This window comes from Sciurus carolinensis, chromosome 14 (genome assembly GCF_902686445.1).
Source record: "Sciurus carolinensis chromosome 14, mSciCar1.2, whole genome shotgun sequence".
Classification (NCBI taxonomy): domain Eukaryota; kingdom Metazoa; phylum Chordata; class Mammalia; order Rodentia; family Sciuridae; genus Sciurus; species Sciurus carolinensis.
Window position 1 is genome coordinate 75843170 of NC_062226.1, and position 26762 is coordinate 75869931.

Below are 26762 nucleotides of genomic sequence, written 5' to 3' on the forward strand. Positions count from 1 at the left end.
TACAAACTCAGAGCTCTTTCTTCTCTTACCGAGCTTCTTACGCTGCTTTGTTAAAATATCTTGTTCCCCAGTAGAACGTGAACTTGTTTAGGGCATGAACTAATCCTGTTCTTTGCATGGTGTCTGGCACAGTATTGACAATTTAGAAACATGTGATAATGATATATAGAGTTAAGGTTGGCAGACTTCCTCAGAGAACCAGATAATAAATATTTTCAGATTTACAAGCTATGAAATCTGTCACAGATACTCAACTCTGCTGTTACAGCATGCAAGCAACCATGGGGAACAGATGAAGAAATAGATGCAACTGTGTTTCAATAAAACTTTATTTAAAAAAAAAAAGCATATTACTGACTGGATGTAGCCGTTGAGATAAGATTTGCTGACTCTGATAAACAGTAAACATGCATGCTGCAAATGACTTTCTCCCTTTTCCCAACATAACTCTGAGGCTCTTCTAGGCCTCAGGGACCACTTCTAGATCCTTCTTTATTAATATCTTTGAGATGATAGTTCTTCAGAGTTTGGGCCTATTGCCCCTTTCCCCACAGCTATAAAAGTCCATGGAAATAGAAAAGTACACATCCAAGGGCCATAAACAAGATATTTCCCATATGCCAGAGAGTCTGGGAGGTGAAGTTCAGTGGTAAAGCACTTGCCTAATAAGCAGGAGGCCCCATTTTTAACCCAGCATGGCAAAAACAAAATAAAACAACAAATGTATAATATAGAACCAGCTCTTGTGGCACTTGCCTGTAACCCCTGCCACTTGGGAGGCTGAAGCAGGAAGATCACATGTTTGAGGCCAACCTCAGCAACCTAGTGAGGTCCTAAGCAGTTTAGCAAGACCTGATCTCAAAATAAAATATAAAGAGGACTGGGGATGTGACTTAGTGTTAAAGCACCCCTGGGTTCAATCCCCAGTGCCAAAAATATATAGAAATAGAAATATATAGATATAGATATAAATATCTTCCAGTGTATTCTTTATTGAGAGGACAGTTTGGCTACCATCTTCCTCTTCCTGTCTTACTGTTCAATTGGTTCTGAGTTCAGGAAGGAAAGAAGAGAGTATATTAACTGTAGGTTCTTATTTCTTGTTCTGGGATCCCACTGACCAGGGCTAGACTGCCCTCCCAGGGCTAGCTAGTTCCTAGATTTAGTAACTCCTAGATTTAGTAATTCTGTGCCTTTCATATGCAAGCTGACCAATTCAGAACCCAAGTTCCCCAATCACCTGCTTTATGGAACTCACAGTCCAAGTCAGTATACCCTTGTGCTAATCAGCCCAAGGCCAGAAAACAGACAAACTTAGAAATGTCCTCATACCTCAGAGACAACTGAAATTATTAAAGCTAACTAGTCCTAAATTTGCCATCTCTGGCTTTCTGCTGGAGACCATGATAAGGACTCATGCCCATACTTCCCACTCCCTCTGCCTCCTGGCTGGCCCTAGTGCTTCCTTTTGTGGTTCTGCATGGTGTGGCATGCCCCTTCTCTTGGCAACTGTGAGTCACAAACCATGGTACTTATCTCCTGATCACTTAACCTTACCATATCTGAATGAGAATAAAACCTACACTTTAAAACAGGGAGTTGTCATTGGTCCCCTCCAAAGGCACCAACAGATAGCTTCAGGAAGTGATGCAAAGAATACCTTATACCACGGTTCATCAAATCGTTCCTCCCTTCTTTTCTGACATATTTGCTTCAAAATCAGGAAGATGAGGGCTGGGGAAGTAGCTCAGTGTTAGAATGTTTGCCCAGCATGCTGCGGGCCCTGGGTTCAATTCCCAGAGTGTGTGGGTATGTGTGTGTGTGTGTGTGTGTGTGTGTGTGTGTGCGTGCGCGCACTGGGTGTAGTGGTACACACCTAAAATCCCAGAAACTCTTGAGGCTGAAACAGGAGGATCACATATTTGAGTCCAGCCTTGGTAACTTAGCAAAACTCTGTCTAAAAATAAAAAATAAATAAATAAATAAAAAGGGCTGAGGATGTACCTCAGTGGTAGAGTACCCCTGGTTTCAATTCCCAGTACTGGGGAGGAGGAGGGTGGAAATCAGGAAGATGGACAAAGAATTCTCTAAATAGTGGAGCCCTGATTAGCAACAATTTGCTTTGCACAGTTCTCGCTTATTTTTGAGATTGATTTGGGGGGTCCTGGGGACTGAACCCAGGAGTGCTCTACCACAGAGATACATCCCCAGTTCTTTTTATCTTATTTTGAGATGGGGTCTTGCTCAGTTTCCCAGACTGGCCATGATCTTGTGATCCTCTTACCTTAGCCTCCTGGCATTACAGGTGTGCACCACATCACCTGGCTATTTTTGAGATTCTTATCACTGATTTTCCAAAGAAAATTAACTGAAGAATTTTTAGTCGATCTGCAACCTAAGGAGGAAAAGTTCAAGAGAAACTCAATAAACAATCCAAGCTTCCAAGAAATTTGGTACGCTGGGAAAGGAAAACTAGACAATCTTATACAGTTGAGATGATGTCAGGTTAAAACTGCATCAATTAAGTAAAGTCTCCTGAGAGTTAAAGGAAGGGAAGAACAGTTTGAAAGTGGCATGAGGGCTAGATCTCAGAGAATGAATTTAACTTTGTAGGAGTAGAGGTGAAAGTACACTTTGTAAATCAGTTCTAATTGTTTGAGACAAAAGGAAAAGAATTTATTTTTTCTGATTATCAGAAAGATCTGACATAGGTATATCCAGAGGCTCAATTTGTATCATCAGGGATCTGTCACTTCCTATTTTTTGAATTTACCAAGAATTGTTTTGGGGGAGGGGTGTATTGGGGATTGAACCTAGGGGTGCTTTACCACTGAGCTACATCCCCAGACCTTTTAATTTTTTATTACTTTGAGACAGAATTTTCACTAAGTAGCTGAGGCTCTCACTAAATTGCTCAGAGTGACCTGGAACTTGCAACCCTCCTGTCTCAGCTTCCCAAATTGCTGGGATTGTAGGCATATAATTATAGGCATATAACCACCACATTCACCTTGGTGGCAGTATTATTTTATAAAAGTTCCAACAGACGTTTTGGACTGGGTTCTGATTGGAGCAATTTGGGTCATGTGAACCAACTGCTATAAACAAGGATTTGTGATTCTCTGACTGGCCAGGTTTAGGTAACAGGCCACCCTAGATCAGGCTATGGAGTAAACCACATCCATGTCTATGAACTGAGTTTATTTGGCTCATGGCTCTGGAGGCATGGAAGTCCAATAGCAGGGCACCAGCATTCAACAAGGGCTTTCATGCTGAGCCAGAAAGTAGTGAAGGGCAAATGAGCATAGATAAGATAAGAAGAGAAGGGGACTGAATACCCCTTTTTAGCAGAATCCTACTCCTTTTGGTTACTAGTTCCCTCCTGCAATAAGGACATTAATCCATTTTTGAGGACAGAGCCCTCATAGCCTAATCACCTCTTAAAGCTTTCACCACTTCCCACCCCTGCCTTGTTTTGTTTTCAGTTTTGTTTTGAGACAGGGTCTTACTATGTTGCCCAGGCTGGTCTCAAACTCATGATCCTACTGCCTCAGCCTCAAAGTCCTGCCTCTTAATACCACCTTCATATTGGCAATTAAACATAAGTTTTGAAGGGTACATTCAAACCATAGCAATTGTCTGGTCCAGGGGCCCACGCCCATAATACCAGGCTGAAGGTCATGAGTTCAAGGCCAGCCAGGGCAATTTAGAAATACCCTGTCTCAAAATAAAATTTTAGCAAAGGGCTGGGATGTAGGTCAATTGTACAGTACCCCTAAATTCAATCCCTGGTACTGGAAACAAACAAACTATGGCAATTACCTAAAGGTAGAACTGATTCTGGACAGGTAAACAGACAATCTTTGGCATACTGGGGGAATAACAACATGAGCAAGGTGAAAAGGAAGATCAAGTTCAGTCTGATGATAATCCATATGAAGAAATAGGAGAAAACATATTTCAGTTATTCAGGTGGTATAAAATTATTAGGAACTTTAAAATTCAGACAGAAGAGTATAGATGAGTCATTAAGCAATGGAGATTCACTTTAGACTCTGAACCATCACAGTGTTTTGATGAATATAGTATTATAAAGCAGTTAATCAGATAAAAGCCAGGGGATAAATTGTTATCAGGAAGCCCAGAAGAGAAGATAGTTTGAATAATCCTGAAATGGCAGGATAATGGTTTGTACTAGATGGTGATAATAAAGGGAAAGATTGAGGTTGAAATCCAGATAATATTTTTAAAGGAAAGATACACTAAATGTAAGAGATGAATGAAGGGAAGAATCAAAAGGCATGCCAAATGTTGTAGCTCGAGTTACAAAAGTATTACCATGGAAATTTATGAAGATAGTGGTTTCTCCTCCCAGTGCTTCCTGTCCCCCAAGTCTGCCCTCTTATCCTGTTTGATATCTATCATGTTCCTAACACACTGGATGAAGACTCCAGGGATTTTAAATACTGAAAGTTATGGTGTCCCAACTCTACCACCATCTGTGATTCCAGATGAAATTATCAAATGCTCAAATATGCATGAGGAAGTTCAACAGCCATGACTTGTGACTTGATGCTTTTTTAACAATTGAAATATGATGTTTTACAATTGTTCCAATTAGAAATTTACTTGCTGATACTTTAATTCCTGCTTAATCTATGTAATCCAGCACAATTTGGCAATAATTATATATTAAAATGGTCAATTACATATTAATAATTAATTATATATTAAATAATTAATATATTATACAATTAATTATATATTAAAATACTATTATTTTTCACTCACAGGTTGGAAATATGTATTTTAACATTGTTCAAGTTCTGTTTTTATTTTAAGGCAGCTTTTAAAATGGTGCTCAGGCACAGATTAATGTTTTATTTTTAATTTCCTTGTTAAAAATTAAAAGTACAGCTATCTGATCTTAGTGATTAGAACCATATAAGCAGAAGAGAGAAAAAAAGACAAGATTAAAAAGAACATAAGTGAAGACATGGGAATAGGACTAACATTAGCCCTCAGGCAAAGAGATTCATCTTTCCTTTCCAGCTTCCTTTCTCTGGATACTAGATTAGGATGGATTTTTCTTCACTTTAGGAAACTGGAGAGATTGAGTGCTTTGATTCATGGAATATCTAGAATGTGGGAATGAGCAAAGAAGCAAAGTCTAAAATGAAAAAAGAAAGCTGAGTACCAGCTCAAAATTTCAAAACTGCTGATTACTGGATTAAATGTAACACGCAATTAGAGCAACAGTGAAGAAACTAAAATAAGCCAACAGTTGTCCTTAAACATCTATCACTGATTTTCCACTGGTACAGATTTTAAACTTTTATCAAGAGCTTTAAATACTAATACCTAGCATGGATCACTGTGAATACTATGCCAGATTACCACATTAAGTGTAAAGCATTTGCATGAGTTAAAAATTTAAGCTCTGCAGCAACTTTAGAAAGTAAGTTTATCATTATTTCTGTTTTGCAGACAGTAACTCAGTCTCAGGATAGATAACATGCCTTAGATCGCACAGCTGGATTTGATTCTGCTCTGTGTGATGGACACCGAAGCTCTGGTTTTCATTACTACATTATAGTTTTTTTCCCTAATAAATAACCACTGAAATTTCTATTAACAGAGTAATAATGTTCCAATTTGAAAACCAGGATTTTTATTGCTGAAGAAGAAGGGGCAGATGGAAACTGGGAGCCTTCTCTGCTACATCAATAAACCGGCACAATTTTTTCTCTGGTGCTGGAACAGATAGATCAGTTTCCCCAGCTGAGTACCAGATAAAAGTAACTGGCTAATTTGCAACCCCAGGTGGGTAGGCAAGAATGGAGAAAGGAGGGACTCTATAGAGGGAAAAGAGGGGTGGGAGAGGTGGGGGGGGGAGGAAAAAAATAACAGAATGAATCGAACACCATTACCCTATGTAAATGTATGATTACACAAATGGTATGCCTCTACTTCATGTACAAACAGAGAAATAAGATGTACCGCATTTGTTTACAATAAAAATAAATTTTAAAAAAAGTAACTGGCTTGTGTTTAGGCACTATATTGTCAAAAGAGTCAAACATCATTTAGCACCAAGGGATGCTCATAGGATATATATATCAGGGAGCTGATGGGAGGTCTCGTAAATTCACACCTCACCCCATGGTACCTGGCAAGCACAATTCTGTCTTCTCTCTCATCTTACTTCCTGCCCTCTCTTTCCACTAAGTTTATACAGTTGATTAGAATTCGACACAATGGCATGTACTTTTATTTTTCCTTTTTCCAGCCACCTTTCAAAATAATTCGAGACTTCAGGAAAATTGGAAGAGCAACACACAGTTTTCCCTACTCTTTACCTACCATCCTTTAATGCCACCATCGTGTATAATCATAGTACAATGATTGAAACTACAAAACTGACACAATAGCGTGGGCTAAACTACAGACTTTGTTACATTTCACCATTTGTCTCACTAATGACTTTCTGCTGCCTTGGAATCTAACTCAGGATCTGGAACTGCATTTAGCTGTCATGTCTCTTTAGTCATCTCCAGTCAGGGACAATTTCCCAATCTGAATTTTTTTTTCTTTTGTGACTTGACCCTTTGGAAGAGTACTGACTATGTTTAATAGAATGTCTCTAATTTGGGTTTATCTGATGTTTTCTCATGGTGAGATGGAGGATGTGCATTTTTAGCAACCGTACAGAAGTGGCATGCTCTTCCCAGTGTGCATAGAACATACATAAGGGCAATGGCATGCTGTTGATCAAGGGAGTGACATGAGGCATTTATAGTTAGTAAAGATAACTCTGTCAGCTATGTGCAGACTGAACTGGAGAGAGGATCATCACTGAAGTCACATGGTAAGAAGAGGCTGTGGTATATGACTACGGGTATGAACAGGGGTAGTCTGAACAAAGGTTGCAAGGATAGGGGTGAAAGTCTGCATATGAGATTTCTGAGGCAAAGTAAATGGGATTTGGGAGTAGTTTCCATGCATGGTATGAAGAGAGAGGAAATGAAGATAATTATGAAGGTATGAGGTAGATGGAGAAAAAGATGCTCAGCCATTCACATACACTTTTCATTTTTTTGGTGCTTGATTTTTTTTTTTTTGTGATTGATCCCAGGGACACTACCACTGAGCTACACCCAAGTCCTTTTTATTTTGAGGTAGGGACTCTCTGAGTTGCCCAGGCTGAACTCAAACAAGATCCTCCTGCCTCAGGCTTCTGAGTTGGTGGATTATTAACTCTTTCTTCTCTGTCTCTGTCTCTGTCTCTCTCTCTTTTTGTGGGGCGGGGGATTGAACTTAGGGCCTTGCACATGCTAGGCAAGTGTTCTAACAGTGAGCTACATCCTCAGCCCCATTCATTTGCTCTTGTTACCAAGTTTCGGCTTTGGAGATTCAGTACCTTGAACTACCTAATAGTGAGGACCAGCATCTCATTATTACCCTTGCATTCTCTGGGTAAAAGGAAACTTTCATATGTACTTGGAAAAAATATTCATTGAAGAGTGCATGAAAAAATATGTCCTAGTTGGAATGGGGGTGGTTTGGCAGTAGACTGTGGTGCGAGCAGTTCCAAATGGTTTCTTATTTCATGTAAGTCACCTCTGATCTTAACCCAGAATGGTGAAACCGAGACGGAACTCCAAGAGCAAAGTAGTGAAATTAATCTTTCCTGCTTATGTCTCTTGAGATAGGAGAGAAAAAATATCTCTGGAATTTCTCAATTGTTGGAGAAAACTACTTGAGCTTCCATTGCCCTAAGAGCTGGTCCTAACTCTCCTAATGAGTCCTGGAAGGGAAGGATATTTAACTAATTTGAAGTCAGTACAGTATAATTATGTGGTAAATTACATTCCAAAATAAAACAGGCTTTTAAGGGGGCTGTATATCATAATCATCTGTAGAGATTTTAAACAATACAGATGACCAGGACCCCTCCCAAGTGATTCTGATACAGTAGATATGTCATTTGGAATTTCTATGGGAGTGGCAGAGAAGCAACAATTTGGAATGGTCTATGTATTAGTTACCCAATGCTGTATAACAAATTACACAAATCTTAGCAATTAAAGCACAGTCATCTTGCTGAGCATGGTGGTGAACACCTATCATCCAAACAACTGAGGAGGCTGAGGCAGGAGTGTGGCAAATTTGAGGTCAGCCTCAGCAAGTTAGTCAAGACTAAACAAAATAAAATAAAATAAAATAAAATAAAGGGCTGGGGGATACTATTCAGTGTAGAGTGGTTCAATCTGCATTGCAAATAAATAAATAAATAAATAAATAAATAAATAAATAAATAAATAAATAATAAAAAGGAAGCATCTTGCAGTTTCTGGGAACCAGGATTTGGGGAGTGACTAAGCTGCTGATTCTGTCTCAAGGTCTCTCACGAATGTAAAACCAAGGGAAACCAAGGTGTGAGCTGTGCTCCAGTCATCTAGAGGGCTTGACTGGGACCTCCAAAATGATTCAGTCTCTTGGCTGGCAAGCTGGTGCTGGCTTCTAATAGGTGGCCTACTATTCTGTCATATGGCTTTTTGCACAGGACAGTTTGAGTGTTCTCAGGATAAGCTGGACAATTTTCTCTAGAGTGAACAATCCACAAAAACAAAGCAAGAGCTTCTTGATACAATTTTATGGCTGGGATTAAGGTGTCCTTGCAGATGGTTCTCACAGTTGGATGATCCACCATTGCAACAGCTGAGGACCACCCTTTTATAGTGTTCTAGGTCAAAGAGAAAATATACTGTTTACCACATCCACTCATTTTTATAAGGTAAAAATAATTAAAATGAGTATCCAGGGAAGCTTTGAAGGGAAAAATAATAATTTAAAAAACCCCTAAGGGTTATAGGTGACTCACCTTTAACTATGGTGACAGGCTTAGATCTGTCTAATAACCTTTCAATGTCTTTAATATTTGCAGAGCCCTTTAAGAGTTTCTCAGATGATTTCATAACACATTATTTGATCTTAAGAACAGTTTTAGGTTTGTAGGATGGAGTCAAGACGGTTGGGATTGAAAGATGGAGCTAATAATAGTGAACACCCACCAGGTGCCAGGCATTTGACGGGATGCTGTATATCAACTCTTTTAATCAAATGCCATAAAGTAGAAATGAATAAGTCCAATTCTTTGAGAAGCTTAGCTTCTTTAGGCATGGGGAGATTAAATGACATGCCTGTGGTCAAGTATCCTGGGTGGAATGAGAACTTGGCGTTTCTTACAGTACCATGCACTTCCTACTTGTCTGCTTCACTTTTCATCATGACCAATCATTACTGCTGCTTCTTCTGCACCTTCACAGGCTCCGTCCTTGACTTATGCTGTATTTTTGGAGCTGGGCATTGAACCTGGGGCGTGCTTTACTAGTCCTTTTTACTTTTTGAAATAGGGTCTTGCTAAGTTCTCCAGGCTGGGCTCAAGATTATGATCCTCCTGCCTCAGCCTCCTGAGTTGCTGGGGTTGTAGGAGTGTGCCACCACATTCGGTGATTTACTCTTCTTCTTCTAACAACACAGGACTCCCCAAAAGATAGAGGACACTTCAAGTTCAGGTCCAGATTTGTTATGGCCTAAATGTATATTTTCTTTCCTTTTACTTATTTATTTTGGTGCCTCCTTGCAAGTCTATTGGAAAGGAAAAAAGAAAATAAAAAGTACATTGGATTGAGGGATCATGCTCACAATTTATTTAAAAACTTCTTTTTAAAGTTATACATGATAGTAGAATCCATTCTGACACAATTATACAAGTATGGAATACATCTTGTTCTAATTCAGACCTTGTTACCTCTCCTTCCCCTTCATTCTCCCCACTTCCCATTCCCTTTCCCTATTGATCTTTCTGCCATTTATCCATTATTGCTTCTTTTTTTTTTTTTTTTTTTTTTTTTTTTTTTGTGGTGCTGGGGATCGAACCCAGGGCCTTGTGCCTAAGGCAAGCACTCTACCAACTGAGCTATCTCTCCAGCCCCCATTATTGATTCTTAAAATTAATTTCTTGTGGATGTACACGGTGGTGAGATTCACTGTGGTGTATTCATATATGTACATAGGAAAGCTATGTCAATTCATTCCATTGTCTTCCCTTTTCCCATGCCCCTCCCTTCCCTTCATTCCCCTTTGTCCACAATTCATACTGAAATAAACCAAATAAGTCTGGCTCAAACAATGACTAGTGGCCTTAAGTAACATCTTGCTGCCTCGCTTTCCTTTGTTGTCAAGTGAAGTCATAGTTAAGGTTGACCTAATTTTCAGGAATGTGTTAGGAAAGTTGGCATGAAAGATGCAAAGCACATTGTGTTCAAATATATATACATATATTTGGGTGAGAAAAATGATTTTCAGGCTGAATATATCTTCTCTATTACTAATGCCTCAAGTTTTCTAATCACTCTTATAACTTACACAAATATGCCTTAATCAGAATGGAATCTAGGTTTCTAACTGCAAGATACAACATGACTTCTGCATGCTGTTTGTGATTTTCTAAAAGAAAGATAATGATATACTGGACGCTAGTCAATATAGATGTCAATTTTCCCACCAAATGGCACCTGTGATATTAGAATAAACTGAGCATAGAAAATTCCAAAGTTCGAGGGCTTCTATTGTTGGTTCTTGGATTTTGAACTATGAAGGTCCTTCATAGTATATAAAGTGGGTCACAGAGTTTGGGACTAGCCTCATAATACAGTATAGCATGGTGGCTACTACTTAAACTATGAGGACTTGGGTTCCAAACCTGTTCCAATATATGCAAACAATGTGATACTGACACTTAACCACTCAAAGTCTCATAATTATATGGTTGTTATGAGGATTCAATAGGGTAATGTAGAGTTTTGTCAAAATTACTTTTCAAAAAGTTAAAAATACAACTCATACAAATATAAAGTAAGCATGTATCAGAGATTCTTTTGACATTTCATGAGGGAACTGGCAAGATGGCCAGCCTGGTTCAGAGAGAACTGGAGATAGTAAAGTATTTGTGGTGGCTGCAAAGAAAAAAGTGAATAAGATTAATTTGATACAAAACTGGTTAATGTCTAGATAGAGTAATAAAATTGGCTCTTAAGGTTATTTTTTCTAATAGAAAAATTTTTATCTCTACAAAGTAAATTTAATTAGCATTGCCATCAGCAGTTCTACAATGAGGGTGATTTTTGTCCTCAATGGATATTTGGCAATGTCTAAAGACATTTTTAGTTGTCACAACTGGAGGGGGTGCTCAATGGCATCTATTGATTAGAGAACAGGGATGGTACTAAATTTTTTAAATGTACAGGACAGCCACCCACAAGAATAATCTACCCTCAAATGTCAGTAGTGCTGAGGGGTCTACAGTTAGTTTCTACAAATTAACATCTACCCTTATAAGATTTACAATATTCTAATCCAGAGAAAATACCAAGTCAAACAAAGGTACAGACTCCTAGAGTATTAGATAACATGGGTGAGAAGGCTGAAGTGTGTTCATATAACCCCAAAAGGACACGCAGAACCCCCTTTTGCCTATTTCCACGTTTTAGAAAAACTTCTTAGCAGCTTTAGATATAGTCCCTATCACAAGGTAGGTGTTTAATAAAGGCTGGTTGTCATTATAAACTTGCAGGCCCCTAGGTATAAGTCCACATTCCCATAAAATCATCCCAACACTGGACTTTGAGCCATGTTAATGTTCTTTAACATTACAGCAGCAGCACAGTTGGAAATTATATTTCTGTTGTCTTCGTGGTCACTTTGAGGTTTTAAGGAAGTTCTTCTGTATAACCTTCAGACTAATAGATGGTAGATCATGTTTAAAAAGGTGAGTCATGTTTAAGAATTAGCCTGAAGTGCTAGACTCAAAAAGCCAAAACTCTTTTTCTGGCTAAGAGACAGTTCCGTGAAACTGAATCCAAGATGTCCTTAGGAAACCCACTGAAAGTCTGATGTACAAAAAGATATGGTAAGTTGAAATCACAGGACTGCAGTCTTATTGCTATTTGCAGTGCTGGGGATGGAACCAAGGACTCTATCACTGACCTACATCCCCAGCCCTTTGATTTTTATCTTGAAACATGTCTTGCCAAGTATCCCAGGTTGGCCTTGAACTTGTGATCCTCCTGCTTGTGATCCTCCTTGTGATCCAAGGTGCTGGGATTAGAATTATATGAATTCTTTGTATAAAGTAAATACAATTTAAAAAACTCAAATAAGTAATTGTATTTATATAAATTCAGTAATGAGCAGATAATAAAATAAATGTCTAACATTTTTAATATATTTATGTAAGTATATGTATAATGGATAAAATAAGATAAAATATAAACATAAATGATTTAACAATTAGATATTTGTTATATAAGTAAAAAAATAAAGACATGGCTAGTAAGAAGTAAAGAAAACTCTATAAAAGGCATAAAAGAAACTGCCTCATCCTCCAAGGCTAAGAAGAATGATCACCCAGGATCCTCCCCTTTGCCTGCCTTGCTCTTCAATAAGGAGAGCCAGGCTTCATTGGAGAGGGCACTGCCATGGCCTGCCAAATGGTGGGTAAGCAGCTCTGGTGCCATGCTGGCAAAATGTATGCAATCCATTTGATCTGGAATTTTGGGAAAATCTACCCTCTTAGGGTGCCATGGAAAAGTGCTCGTGGGAGATGTCTCTTAGGAGGCACTCCACTACAGTTGCTAGCCTGGTGGGTGGGGGGCTGTGACCTACCATGCACCCTAGGAGTTAAAACCTGGAGAAGTTATGCTTGCTACAAGTGATTGGCAAGAACCAAAAAGCCTGTCTTCTGCGCCCTCTACTATCAAAGCTTAACATGCCACTTGGCAAAGGAAAAGTATTTTCAGGGCCCAGATTCATTTTCATGAATGAGGGCTGGGGCTAGCTCAGTTGGTAGAGTGCTTGCCTTGCAAGCACAAGGCCCTGGGTTCAATCCCCAACACCACAAAAAACAAAAACAAAAAGACATTTTCATGAATGAGGCAAAAAAGGGAGGATTTGGAATTAAAAGTCAATAAAATCAACAACTAGCATAAAAGGTGATTTTGCCCTAACTTTAGGGGCTACGACAACTAAATTTTGGCTTTTAGTGTCCACATAACAGTCCAGTGTGAACTCTTCTAGATCTGCAAGATGCCATTTGTCCACTAGAAAGCAGGAATTCTCAAAGGTGGTGCCTAAGCCATCAATACCAACATCACCTGAAATGTGCTAGAAATGCCAATTCTAACACATTTATCCCAAACCTACCGAATCAGAAACTCTGGGATTGGGGATTCCCAAAATATGTTTTTTTTTGGGGGGGTTGCTATGAGAACCCAGGTGCGCTTAACCACTGAGTCACATCCCCAATCCTTTTTATTTTCGAGTCAGGATTTCATGAAAGTGCTGAGGGCCATGTTAAATTGCCAGGGCTGACTCTGAACTTGTGATCCTCCTATCTCAGCCTCCTGAGTGTTATGGTGCGCAACTTAAGAACAGACCGATCACCACTGAGAAGTCCAAATTTGAGGGTCTTTATTAAGCCGGCCGGCTGACTGTCTCACACAATGCCCCAAAAAATGGCTATTGGGAGAACAGCCCTGACCATAGGGTTGCAGGGGTTCTTATACCAAAAATCACATTAATCATAAGTGTCTGTTGCTATGATTTGAAATTACAAACTAACATTATGAGATCATCAACAGAGAGAGAAATAGGTCAAAATGACCCTTACCTAGGTACAAACTAATGATTACCAACATCCACACAATCACCATTCACATGGTACATTGTTTAGGAGCAATAGGAATCAAAAGAGAGCAATTCTTACTACATAGGAGTTGCCATTGTATATTATTAAACATGTCACACCAAGTAACTGATGATGGGCACAGAGGCGGGGTGTTCCCATGGGAGAAGCTTATTTCCTACATAACATGGAGTCTCAGAGCAAAATGGAGTCTATTTAGTCATTTCCCTTAGAGTCTGGCCTGTAACATTCTCATGGAGCCAGATCTGTCAGCCCATCACACTGAGTTGCTGGATTATAGCCATGTGCCACCATACCTTGTGCAATCTATGTTTTAACAAGCCTTCTAAGTAATTTTGATATACACTAAGGTTTGGGAACCACTGCCATAAGCATGAAGTTCCAGGAACTTGCTTGTACAAGCTTGGAGAAGAGTGAACAGGGATTTCCTCTTCATAAGAGTTTTAGTCTCTATTTTTAAATCTCTTTATTTTTGGTTCTGGGGATTGAACTCAAGTGTTCTTAACCAGAGCCACATCCCCAGCCCCTTTTTAAAAAAATTATTTGCTTTGAGATAGGGTCCTGCTTAGTTGCTTAGGGACTCATTAAGTTGCTGAGGCTGGCTTTGAACTTGCCATTCTCCTATCTCAGCCTCTCAAGTCACTGGGATTACAGGTGTGCATCACTGTGCCCAGCATCTATATTTTTAATCCTGAAGAAGATAACTATTTTCTCTAGCATTTGGAAATGCAGCATATTTTGTCTATACTCCTGTATTGATGACATGCTTCTGGGCATGAACACATAAGATATGTTTACTTTGGTAAGACTTTTGGGGGTGGTACTGGGGATTGAACCGAGGGGCACTTTGCCTCTGAGCCCAATCCCCAGCTCTTTTAATTTTTGAGACAGGGTCTAAGTTGCTTAGACCCCCCTGTAGGGTGCTGAGGCTGACCTTGAACTTGTGGCAGGATGCCTCAACTTCCCGAGTCACTGGAATTACAGGTGTGCACTGCGATGACTGGCCTTGCTATCTTTTCTTTCTTTTAACAAAAGTTTATTCTTCCATTACAACAGACTCCAACACACACTTTGTTCTTGCACTAGGGGGCAAAAGACGTTATAGCAGGGATCCTGGTGCTAAAATGGAAATCAATGTTCCCCATCTCAGGCACTAGAAACAGCTTGTTTTTTGCCAGATTTCTTAATTTCACCTGTGGTCAGGGGGCTCTTCCCTGTGTCCTTTGCTTTTAGCTCCTTGAGTTCATTCTGCTTGTTTCTGCTTGGAAGTCTTATTTTCCTCATCCATCTCTTTGGTCTGCTTCTTGGGCTGTTTCAGGGGCTTCTTGAAACCTTTGTGACCAGATGTGGTGCCTGTGGCCCCTACCTCTGACCTTGCTCCTAAGCCCAAGATATTTTGTTTTTGATGTTCTCTTATTTGCTGATCATATTACCCTGATCAGGGCCCCAAAGCTGCTATTGCAATTCCCCTTTATTCATGTGTGTACACAGATGTGGAAGAGTAATGCCCATCCTCTTTCTGTAGCCTTACTTTTTCCTAACTCTCCACCATTGATGGAGCCTTGATAGAACAGCTAGAGTCACAAAACTAAGGTCAGCACAGCCCGTGTCCTGGAGCTCTCCGCTCCTTCCTCACAGTTAACTTCATGAGTTGGCTTGCCTCCCTAAGCTCCAAAAACTCAGAGCAGAAAGTTTCATTTTTCCCTGACTCAGCTCTTGCCTTTTGGGGCTCCTTCATTTGCTCTCTTAAAAGGGAAGGAATGGGAGATGGTGTATCGTAGCAGTCCATGGCTATGTGGTGTTGGAGTTGTGGCCTGGCCCTGAGCCTACAGCTGCACGTTGTTGGACAGGTCAGCACTCTAGTTTCAGCCTCCATATCGAGGAACGGCACTGGAACAGCTGATATTGCTCCAATTTTATAGTTCCATGTAGTATCACAAGCTTATCCTTAAATGGCAAACTGGTGGGCAGACTGTGCACTTGAATCTCAACTTTAATCATAATAATCTATGTGCCTTTTAATCTCTCCCTATGTTTAATACTAAGCACAATAAAACCTCCCCACAGTAAATTCATCCTCAAGGGATTGAAGTTGTTTATGAACAGATAGGGAAGTCTTCAGCAGATTTGTTCCTTGTCAAATTTTGGCTGTATTTTTCTACATTCAATGTCACCATTAACTTCTTTGATGAGGAGTAGCTGTATGTGAAACAGCAAATACAGAAATGAAGCACAGGAATTCTATTTCATATTCCTGATTTATTTCTCACTAACAGTAGTAAGAAGATATCTATGTCTTTCCAAAGTGCTTCTATTTTTAAATATCCTTCCCTGCAAGACAGACCTTCTCTGGTCTATTATTTTCACAAGCTCAAATAGGGAGAAAAGTAAAATGTAATGATTCTCCGTCAGCAGGGTCAGGCCTCTGTAGGGTAGAGAGAAGAGGTCATTTCAGAAATTCTTAGAAATGAAGTTGGAATAATCACATATATGCTTTTATCCTAAAAACAACAACAAAACTATTATATTAATAATAGAGGGCTGGGGAGAGTGCATGCCTTGCAAGCACAAGGCCCTAGGTTCAATCCCCAGCACCGCAAAAAATAAATAAATAAATAAAATAAAAATCACAACAACCAAAGTTATAAATTCATGGCCAGGGAGGGTATGCAGAAAAAAGTTGTGGTAGACACTTGCAGTAGCTTTCCTATTTCCTCTTTTCTCATTAAAAAAAAAAACAAAACAAAACTTGATTTTGTCCTGTGACAACATTCCAAGGCAATGAATGCACCACTCCTGGTCTGAACGTATCCTGACATCCTCTTACCAGCCTCCCAATATGCAGTAACAGGCAATGATATGGACCAGTTCTGGGAAATAAGGGTAGAGAGATACTCAGAAGTTAGCTCAGAGAAAGCCTTGGTGTCATATTAAGGATTTCAAACTTAATCCTTAGCTTACCTTACAACCATACAAAGTACTGCTGATATTCTCATCTTAAAAAAAAAAAATCAAGACTGAATAGCTTAACAAACTTATATAATACTAAGTGGATGAACTGTAACTTGAGCACAAATTTTGTTTTGCATTTATTGTAGTGTGTGGGAAATTCGAAAGAGCCCCTCTGTCTTCAGAAGTGCAACCTAGTTTGAAATAAATGAGAGTTGATCAAACGAGTCAGTGTAACAATATATTTTATAAGGATTGATACAACTGTGGGCAATGTGGTTGTTATTGATAAACAAAAGACATCATTTAAATTCCAGCATTGAAAGAGGTATTAAGATATCACACAATTCTGTGCTTTTCAAAGAAAAGGCCCTGAATTACATACATTTGAAATAACTGCTGATTTTTGTGATTTTAGATCAAGGGTCCTACAAAATCAAAGGAAAATTCCTTTATTTGAATCAAAGTTGAATACCATTATATTAGTATCATGTGTCTAATACCATTCGTATCAAAGTCTCACACATGGTGGAAAGTCACATAATGGCATTGGACTCATGGGGTAAAAAAAAAAAAAAAACCTCACTACAACAAAACACAAAAACTCCAGTACTATGGTAAATTGTTGATGTAGTCAATTTGACTGCTACTCCTAGTAATGGTATTATTTGAAGGTGGTGAGCATTGCTATGGGATGGTATAGAGTAGCATTTTCCAAACCATGGGTTAAAATCAATATTAACAAAAATTAAAAATAGAAAATAATCACAGTGCATAATTTGTAAGGCTCATATTTCATAGTACCTGATGTGTGTGAGCACACACACACATACACATAGACATATACACACAACTACAAACATACATAATAGACACACACATGATGGATTACATATATATTGAACTGTGGTGTACTCCTTATTTTTATTCTAGATTCTGGTCAGAAAAGTTTGACAATCATTATCAGAGAGGGCCTGACTTACTGTTTGTGAGCTGTGCTCTATCTGTGCTCTTCCTGCTATGAAAGTAAGTCATCAAAGTAGATTCTAGTCCACTAGCATAGATGTTTGCTATTCCCCATGTTTAGAAAACTATGTCATTAAAAAATTTAAAAACACACAAAAAAATAGCTGTTAGTGTACCACAGTTCATACTGAATCTTGGTTATGGTTGTTAAAATGTATTTTTTGTTTCCAAATCACTCAGGAATGATTCACGCATTCCATCTTCATGCTGTTACTTGTAAACCTTGAGAATAAGTAGAAAAATAAATTAACAGAGCATTCCAATTCTCATTTTACTAAATCTGCACACTAACAATAGTAAAGCCAAGATGGACTCTGCAGCCAAAGCTACAGAAGGACTCTGTAGCCAAAAATGCTTTCTCCTTAAAGAACTAGGTTGAGTCAAAGTACCATTTTTTTAATTCTTCCATTAAATGTTAAGCCTGTATACAAAAATCAGACTCCCTATATCATTTGCAGTAGGTATAGAAAATTCTTGACTTTAGGGAAGGAAATAATTTGAGGACTAGAAGAATATCATAGAGGGTGTCTGGCTACTGTGTAATTCCTGTTCTGGGGTTATCCTTGATGTGGGCAAGAAGGGATCATTACCTCCTGAAATAAAGGAAGACTATCTTAACACTTGGATTTGGCTTAGAAATTTAATGACAAACCTACTCTACTCTTACTACCCAGTTTATGTTGGAGAATGCACAGTTTTAGTGTCATGATTCACCTTTAATATAAAAAAATGATTATATCCTTGGAGTAAACAAGTGCCACTTCTGAGAATTTACCTCAGGGATACCATTCAAAAAGAAGAAAACCCTGCTGGGAGCCATGGTGCACACCCGTAATCCCAGCAACTCGGGAGGTTGAAGCAGGAGGATAACAAGTTCAAAGCCAGTCTCAGCAACTTAACGAGGCCCTAGATAACTTAGTGAGACTCTTTTCTCAAAATATAACATAAAAAGAGTTGGTAATGTGGCTCAGTGGTTAAGCAAACACCCCTGGATTTAATCCCCTGTACGAAACCAAAACTAAACCCAAACAAACAAACAAAAAAACCCAATAATACATACAGATATTTTTACAGCCAGTTATTTATCACTCTGAAACACCTGCAACGACATTAAGTGTCCAACAATTGGGAAATGGTTAAATAATCTATGTGAATTTGGACTATTATGCTAGGTAATTGTACTATTAATTTGATAACTACAAATTATAATTTACATTCAATTAGAAAAATGTCAATAGAAAAAAACACAAATATTTGAAAATCAAATATTAATTTTATAATTTCTTATTTTTTGATTTGGTACTAGACATGACATTTTCCTTCTACACCAAAATATCAATGTCAAGTTTCAGATTTCACTTTAGTGCAAAACTCAACCTTGAATCTTCAATTGGAATTTACACTTAGTTTCACTATATAATAATCTATAAAGCTACATACATATTAAACACTAACTGAAACACAGAAATAAGCATGGTTGATTAACCACCATCCTCACAAAATCTTGTAAAACAGTTACTAATGGGAAGAGCCAAAACACTGGATTAAATGGTTAACACAAATGAATTGTGGGAACACAGGTTATTTTTTCCTCCCTTTTGCTTTTATATTACAATTTTTATTATATAATTTTATAATGAGATGAAATACACATTTTTAAAGGGAACCTGAATATTTCTGGTGACTAGACTGCTTTGCTATATAGGTAATGATTAAATTTTGCTTGTAACTTTAAATACTGAATCGAATGTATAACTTCATAGTTTTCTTCTCCTGTGTTATTTATTAGTCCCTTAATAAATTCAATCCTTTTTCTCTTTCACTATTACTACTTCCACACAGTTGTGGTTTATATACTCAGAATGAAAAATTAGCTGAACAGGTTTTTGAGATGTTATGAGAGAAAACCTGAAGAGTTTTCACTTGAGACATTGGAGAGGTCATCCTGCTGGCTAGTCTTGAGTCAGGGGCAAACCAGGCTATGTCTGAGGATGCCTTCTGGCCAGCTCTGCCAGGAGGAGAGCTAGGAAAGAAGATGGGTCACTGTAAATAACAAGGTAACTTGTTTAAGCAACAGAAAAACTACTATAAATTTTGGAGGCAGAAAAAACTGATCTGCTTTCAATTGTATGTCTGTTGTAGTGTTTCTTTCTTTCTTTTTTTTTTTCCCCTCCCTTCAACTTTTGTCTACTACCTGGAACATAAACCAGATAGCTACAGGGGCAGAGAGGAATACTTCTTTCCTACTTACAGGCAAAAAAAAAAAAAAAAAAGAGGCAGGGAGTTGCACGCATGGAAATGCACTTCCTGTGGACCTGCAGCAACCTCTCAGAACTTTGCCAACTTGGCAAAGGCAGGATATGGAATGAAACAGGATATAATTTCCCGAGCTCCGTGACCGGGGCTCCTTTCACGTTTACTCACATCATGAAACCAAACTCCACATGTGATTTAAGTCACTGAAGGAAGTCTGGCCACTGCTGAGAAGAGAGAGAAACAGGTGTCTACCACTTCAGTCACCCCTGGAAGCCTCTCTGTGGAGTCAGGAAAGAAGCTAACAGTTCTCATACAAGTGGCTCTAGCTTGGGTGCCAACACTTATGAGGACTGGACCCTCCCTTCATCCCCACTCTCTATACATCCACCTGTCTGCATCATGAGCTCCATAATGGGAGGCCTCCCATCCATCCTAGTAACAGAGAGCAGGGGTGGACAGGCATATCTGGCAAGATTATTAATTCTACTTGCAATAAATTTTAAAATGGCCCTAAAACTTCTTCAAAGGGGTCCCTGCCTATAGGAAGTGTTAATCTTGAAATGAGGTGTGTTCAGAACCAATGGGCTGCCCAAGTGGGCTCGGCCCCCTGGTCAGAAAGGAATTTACTGAAGACATAAGAAATCTAATTCTTATTGAGAGACAACAACATTTGGACTAAGTGGCTGTTTCTCTCCAAAATCCAACTAATATTCCTCTCTGTTGGACTGATTCATACTGTCTTCTCTGGGTCAGCTGATGACTGCATTTTTGCCTGTTAGCCACAGGAATCCTTTAAATTCATGTAGTTCAAATACAACAGCAACTAGACCTAGAGTTTTGTCCTCTTGGCATGTTTTTAAAATCTGTTTTCTACTTTCTGCCCTGCTTTCCTTTTGGGAATTTTTTAAAACAGGAGGTCTCAGGTTAGGTCTTCAATTGTAAGATGGGTATATGATCCAGTCATGACCAGAGGCCACCACCTCCCTCTCCATGGTGATTGGTTTAGCAAGTCATGTGAGTCAAGCAGGACCAATCAAATATTTCCTGGGCTTTTTCAGCTGAGCCAAAGCTGGAAAATTGCTTTAAAAAAAAAAAAAAAAAAAAAAAAAAAAGCTTAAGAATTGGAATACAGCTCAGTGGTAGAGCTGGGGTTTATGTTGTGGGGCCCTGAGTTTGATCCTAGCATGACAAAAAACAAAAACAAAAACAAAACAATACCCAAAATGGCTAAAAATAAGAAATTTTGTACATATACAAAAGTAGTGAGAATAAGATACAAACCTTTCTGTACTCAATACTCAGTTCCAAAATTTATCCACTCAGGGGCAATCTCGGAAAAAAAAAAAAAAAGCTAAGCTATGTTCCCACATTAGGTTGTTAGACCTGGGAGAAGGATACTGACAACAGATCATGTATCTGACAGTGGAGAGGGCCTGACTTCAAAATAAACTCAAAGAATTGCAGCAGAGCCCTGAGGACACCATTTGAGCTCCTTAATCCAGATAAGTCTGAAGTCAGTTCTGCTTCTGTACTTTCTTACTTAAGCCAGATTTAGGGTAGATTTCCATCTCTTGCAAAACGAGCTAATAAGAAAACCATGAAGAACACACTTAATGATTTTTAAAATCTTGTGTTTATTTTTGAGGCATTTGTAAAACAGATATTTTAAGGAAAACAGTTAAGGGAATTAAAAAAAAAAAGGGGAGCTCTAGATATATTAAAATAATCTTCATTTTAATTTCACTCGACCCAAAGAATAATTTCAGTCTTATTGGGACAGTGGTTTACTAAAACTTTAAAGTAAGTAATAACAATATCATTAGAAGATGTAACAAAGGGCAGATATTTTAACCCTTAAAAAAATAACCTAATGCACAAAATAACCATATCTCCAAACTCAAACTGGATTTCTGATTCTGAGTTATCCTCCAAGCAAAGATTATGGATGAATACAATCAATCCTCATTAGCATTTTTATATGCCATTCTTGGGAACTATTTTTCTGGCTGTCCCTCCTCCATCATCCACTTTGATAGAACTGTACTTACACTTTTGTTTTTCAAGTTGTTGCGTTATATCTTCATATACTTGTGAAAAAAGGTCCTCTTCTGGTTTTGTTCCATCTAAGTAAACTGAGAAGGGGAAGAGAGGGCAGTTCAAATAGTAACAGGTTTACTAATGGATGAGTCTTCTTTATTCTGAAAAGTCTGTCAGTTGATTCCCCTGCCTTATCCAAATGCCTTATGCCATCTCTTCCACACTAGCTCTATTTGTTTTCTAAAACAATACCTGATAGTGCCTGAAAGGAGTCCATATTGTGAGAAGCCTGTTAGCCTCCAGGGCAGGTAGTTCTGTCAGAGCTGTGCAGAAAGCAGAGTCCATCCCCAATGGGACCACTGCTGAGGTTCTGGCTATACCACTTCCAGCATGGGCCATGGGCAGGGATGTCCTCTTACTGCCTTTCTCTCCCTTTAAAATTTTTTTTTCTTTTGGTACTGGGGATTGAACCCAGGGCTGCTTAATTACTGAGCCACATCACTAGCCCTTTTTATTTTTTTATTTTGAGACTGGGTCTTGCTAAGTTACTGAGGCTGGCTTTGAACTTACAATTCTCCTGCCTCAGTCTGCCGAGTTGCTGGGATTACAGGTGTGTGCCACAACATACAGCTTTCCATCTAAAATCTTTGATACCCCAATTTCCTGCATGCTCCATATCTACTTTGTCACCCAGCTCCATTTAGTGCCTATGTCCTATATTGTACCCTCTAAATCCATTCTCCACAGAGCTGAAGGGTTTTACTCAAAAGAATTTGTATCCATCATGTCCTGGAAGAAGCAGCTTCCCACTTCTTCTAGGAAAATGACCAAAGTCCTTAACTGGTTTATTGGCTGACCCTGCCTGATTCACCACATCAACTCTTTCCCTTGGTTTTCTCTACCACAAACACACCAGCTCTTTTTCAGGTGCAGCTCATTCTTTCCTGCCCCCCTTTTCATGTGCCCTACCCACTGTCAGGGGTGATTATCCATCCTAACCTATCTCCTTTTGTCCAGTTAAACTCATGAGTTTGTTTTGAACATGGCTTTCTTGAGGACTCCGTTGAAGCACTCTTCCCTGAGTGCTGGGACTTGGATGGACACCTGGAGCTTGGTATTGCAGCACTCACTCTGGGGAAAGGACATGCTTGTGCAGCTTGCTAAAGTCTTTAATGCTGCTCCCTGACAGAAGGTCAGCTGCCTAAGAACAGGGACCAGGTCTGCCTTATTCACCTGCTATCTCTGGCCAGTGCCATGCACATGCAAGGCATTCAGTCAATGATGGCTGAGGAATGACCATCTAGAAGTTTACCAGCTTTTGAAAAGAGGCACAAAGAGAGAAACAAACCAGCAGAACCAGTGTGGAAGAGGGGAACCCAGAGGGTTAAGGTGTCCCTTCATGATCTTCTTTTCTTTTTCTTTTTTTTTTTTTTAGAGGTTGATGGACCTTTATTTTATTATTTATATGTGGTGCTGAGAATTGAACCCAGCATCTCACACATGTGAGGCAAGCGCTCTATCACTGAGTCACAACCCCAGCTCTTCCCTTCATTATCTTCTACATGAAAAAAATGCATCTCAGATCTCAGTCCTTTCTTTCCTATACTGTGTGTGTGTGTGTGTGTGTGTGTGTGTCTGTGGTGGTATTCAGGATTGAACCCAGGAATTCTTAAACACTGAGCAACATCCCCAGCCTTTTTAAATTTATTTTGAGACAGGGTCTAAGTTTCTTAGGACCTAAGCAGCTAAGACTGGTTTTGAACTTGTGATCCTCCTGATTTAGCTTCTTGAGTCCCTGGGATTACAGAAATGTGCCACCATGTCCAAATTCGTTCTTATACTTTAAGGCAAATGACACCTAAAAAGTCTTAAATGGAGGGAGAAAAGGCACTTACCAACCTCCCATGTGATGTTCTCCATTTCTCGTCTGTGCTTTAGGTACATGGGCCACACATGGCCATCAAAGTACCCTGGGGGGTCTGGAGGCTCATAGACCCTTGTACTATCAAAACATCAGGAAACTTTATGTTGATAGAAACATAATTGATAAAGTAAAATAGCAATGGTAAGATTAATGGGAAAATTGCTCACGGATTAAGTCTATCAGGATTTGAGACTACTTATTTTAGGCTCAATGGCAGTTAGGAAAGATGATACAGTATATTTATTTCTCCAAAACAAACATTAACTTTGTAATTCACTGATGATCATTCAACATTATCTTTTTTCCCCTCCAGTGCTTTACAAAAGAATTAAAAGATGAGTTACCAGTGTAAATAACAATAGAGATACTGACATGTTGGATTAAGCTCTAAACTAACTGGTGTACTTTGTAGCTGTTGCAGAATATGGGCCCACAAGTCTAAAATCATAATCAATGTGGGATTTCTTCATTTGAAGATTTAGGAGAAACGAGCCATAGAGGTTGACATAAGGCCCTTTCCTTATAGAAGTACTCCACACTATTCCACACAGATGGCCACTTTGTGTAACAGTTAAGGCCTCCCTTGTTTGAAAAGTGAGCATTGCTCAAAAATGTTGTTTTCTTCACTTCCCCCAAATCTTGTCTTTAACTTACCTCCTTCTCCTCTTGCATTCTTCATAGGGAATGGTCAGAAAGTAGCTTCTATTCCATAGAGTGTCAAGGGGCCTAAGATAACAGCATAATTATTTAGTTCACAAGTCTTCTTCCCCATTCACTCAGAGTCAATACTAAAGTAGAGATGCTTACTTATAATTAAACAGAAGGAATCCTTCGATGATTAAAATGGGAATTTCTTCAGTACTTCTGCCATCTGTTGATCCCACAGAATGTCCTGGACTTTCCATCCAGCAGGAAATAGCTGACATCATCTCTTCCATGTTAAGTGCTTCAAGCACTTCAGATAAACAAAAAAATGTGAAATCAATGAAACAAAAAACTTTGTGATGTGGCATTTTGTGATGAGTATTATCTGGGGCTTTGTGAATGTATAAAATAATACCATTTTATTTCTCCTTCAAGACACCTAGTGATAAATACTTTAGATAACCAAATGAAACTCTAATATTGATAAACTGGTGTGCCTGAAACACTATTGCTGTGGAAAATTCCAAACACATAAAAGTAGAAAGTAAGTTCAATGAATTTGACATCTCTACTTCCTGCTCTGCCTAACATAAGCTTATGGCTAACTTTGCTTTATTACTTTTACTCTTTTTTTTTTTGTACCAGGGATTGAACCTGGTATGCTTAACCACTGAGCCACATCTCCAGCCCTTGTTTTTCTTTATTTTGAGGCAGGGTCTCACTAAGTTGCTCAGGGCCTCACTAAGTTGCTGAGGCTGGCTGTGATCCTCCTGCCTCAGACTCCTGAGCTGTTGGGATTACGGCTGTGCACCTTGGCACCGGGCTTTTACTTTTTTTTGATTATACAAAAATTTAAAAATTTGGAAGTATGAAAGAAAAATGACAGTGGAATATATCTGTAATGTATTTGGCACACTTCGGAAAATATAATGTATTTGGCAAAGAGCTAATAAAAATTTTTCAATAAAGCAAAAAGCTCTTATAGATAAAAAAATTATAATGGTCATGGACACACTATTGTAAAATCTAAAATATGCATACTTTTTGAACTTGTAACTGGGATTCTAGAAAAGTAGCCTGTAACAGTTATCAAATTGTGGTTACTAAGATCAGCCCTGGAAACTTATCAGAAATACAAATTCTCAGCCTTAGTACTGAGTGAATTAAACTATCTGGGCTGGGCTTATAGGTTTGTGTGTGTGTGTGTGTGTGTGTCTTTGTGTGTGTAAAGTTTTAAAAGTATTGATTAATTTAGTTAATAGACATAGGACTATTGAGATTTTTCTCTTTTATGGTGTTACTTTTAGTAAGTGACACTTCTCTATAAAAACTGTCAGCTTCATCAAAATTTTTCAGTTTCTTTCATAAGGGTGTTCTTAGTTATAATATCATTTTTGCCTTTGGTATTTTGGTTTCTTTTTTTTTTTTTTTTGGTACTGGGGATTGAACCCAGAGGTGCTTAACCACTGAACCATATCCTCAATGCTTTTTTGTTATTTTATATAGACAGGGTCTTACTCAGTTACCTAGGGTTTTGCTAAATTGCTGAGGCTGCAATCCTCCTGCCTCAGCCTCCCAAAGCCACTGGGATTACAGGCTTGTGTCACTGTACCTGGCCTTTATTTTTTTCTATCTTTCTTTTTTTTTTAAATATATTTTTAGTTGTTGATGGACCTTTATTTTTATTTATTTATATGAAGGGCTGAGAATCAAACCCAGTGCCTCACACATGCTATCAAGTGCTCTACTACTAAGCCACATCCCCAGACCTATGCTTTTCTTGATAAGTTTTGTTTCACCTATTTGGAGATCACTCTTAACTCTTCAATCTGTAGATTTGTCTCATATCTAATTTGAGAAGTTTTCTACTATTACTTCTTAGAGTTCTTTTTTTCCCCCTTGTACCAGGGATTGAATCCAGGGGTGCTTACACTGAGCCATATCCCTATCCCTTTTTTAATTCTGAGACAGGATCTCACTAAGTTGCTGAGACTGACTTTGGACTTGCAATCCTCCTGCCTCAGCCTCCTGAGCTGCTGGAATTGAGTTCTTTCTTAGTACCACACTCTTTCTCTACTTTTCCTCAAACTCCAATTATATATTAGATCTTCTGCTATCGCTCTACATTTCTGTTCTTCTCATTCTGTTTCCTATTGT

General features: G+C 38.7%; 1 protein-coding gene across 11 annotated transcripts in view; it reads right to left on the reverse strand.

Moving 5' to 3' along the window:
- Positions 1–14911: 14911 nt before the first annotated feature.
- Positions 14912–26762, reverse strand: part of Nmrk1 (nicotinamide riboside kinase 1) — a 31454-nt gene continuing 19603 nt past the window's right edge. For 2 of the 11 annotated variants that reach the window (XM_047524456.1, XM_047524461.1), the window contains exons 5-9: positions 24768–24915; positions 24615–24686; positions 23932–24038; positions 22048–22131; positions 17623–17965 (exon numbers count right to left, since the gene is read on the reverse strand). In XM_047524456.1, coding sequence (XP_047380412.1) covers positions 17946–17965; positions 22048–22131; positions 23932–24038; positions 24615–24686; positions 24768–24915 — 431 coding nt within the window. In that variant the 3' untranslated portion in view covers positions 17623–17945. Of the gene's footprint in view, positions 16194–17622; positions 17966–18667; positions 19767–20167; positions 20224–21280; positions 21330–22047; positions 22132–23931; positions 24039–24614; positions 24687–24767; positions 24916–26762 lie in introns of those variants that run through there. The other 9 variants (XM_047524455.1, XM_047524459.1, XR_007104932.1 and 6 more) reach the window with 8 other exon arrangements.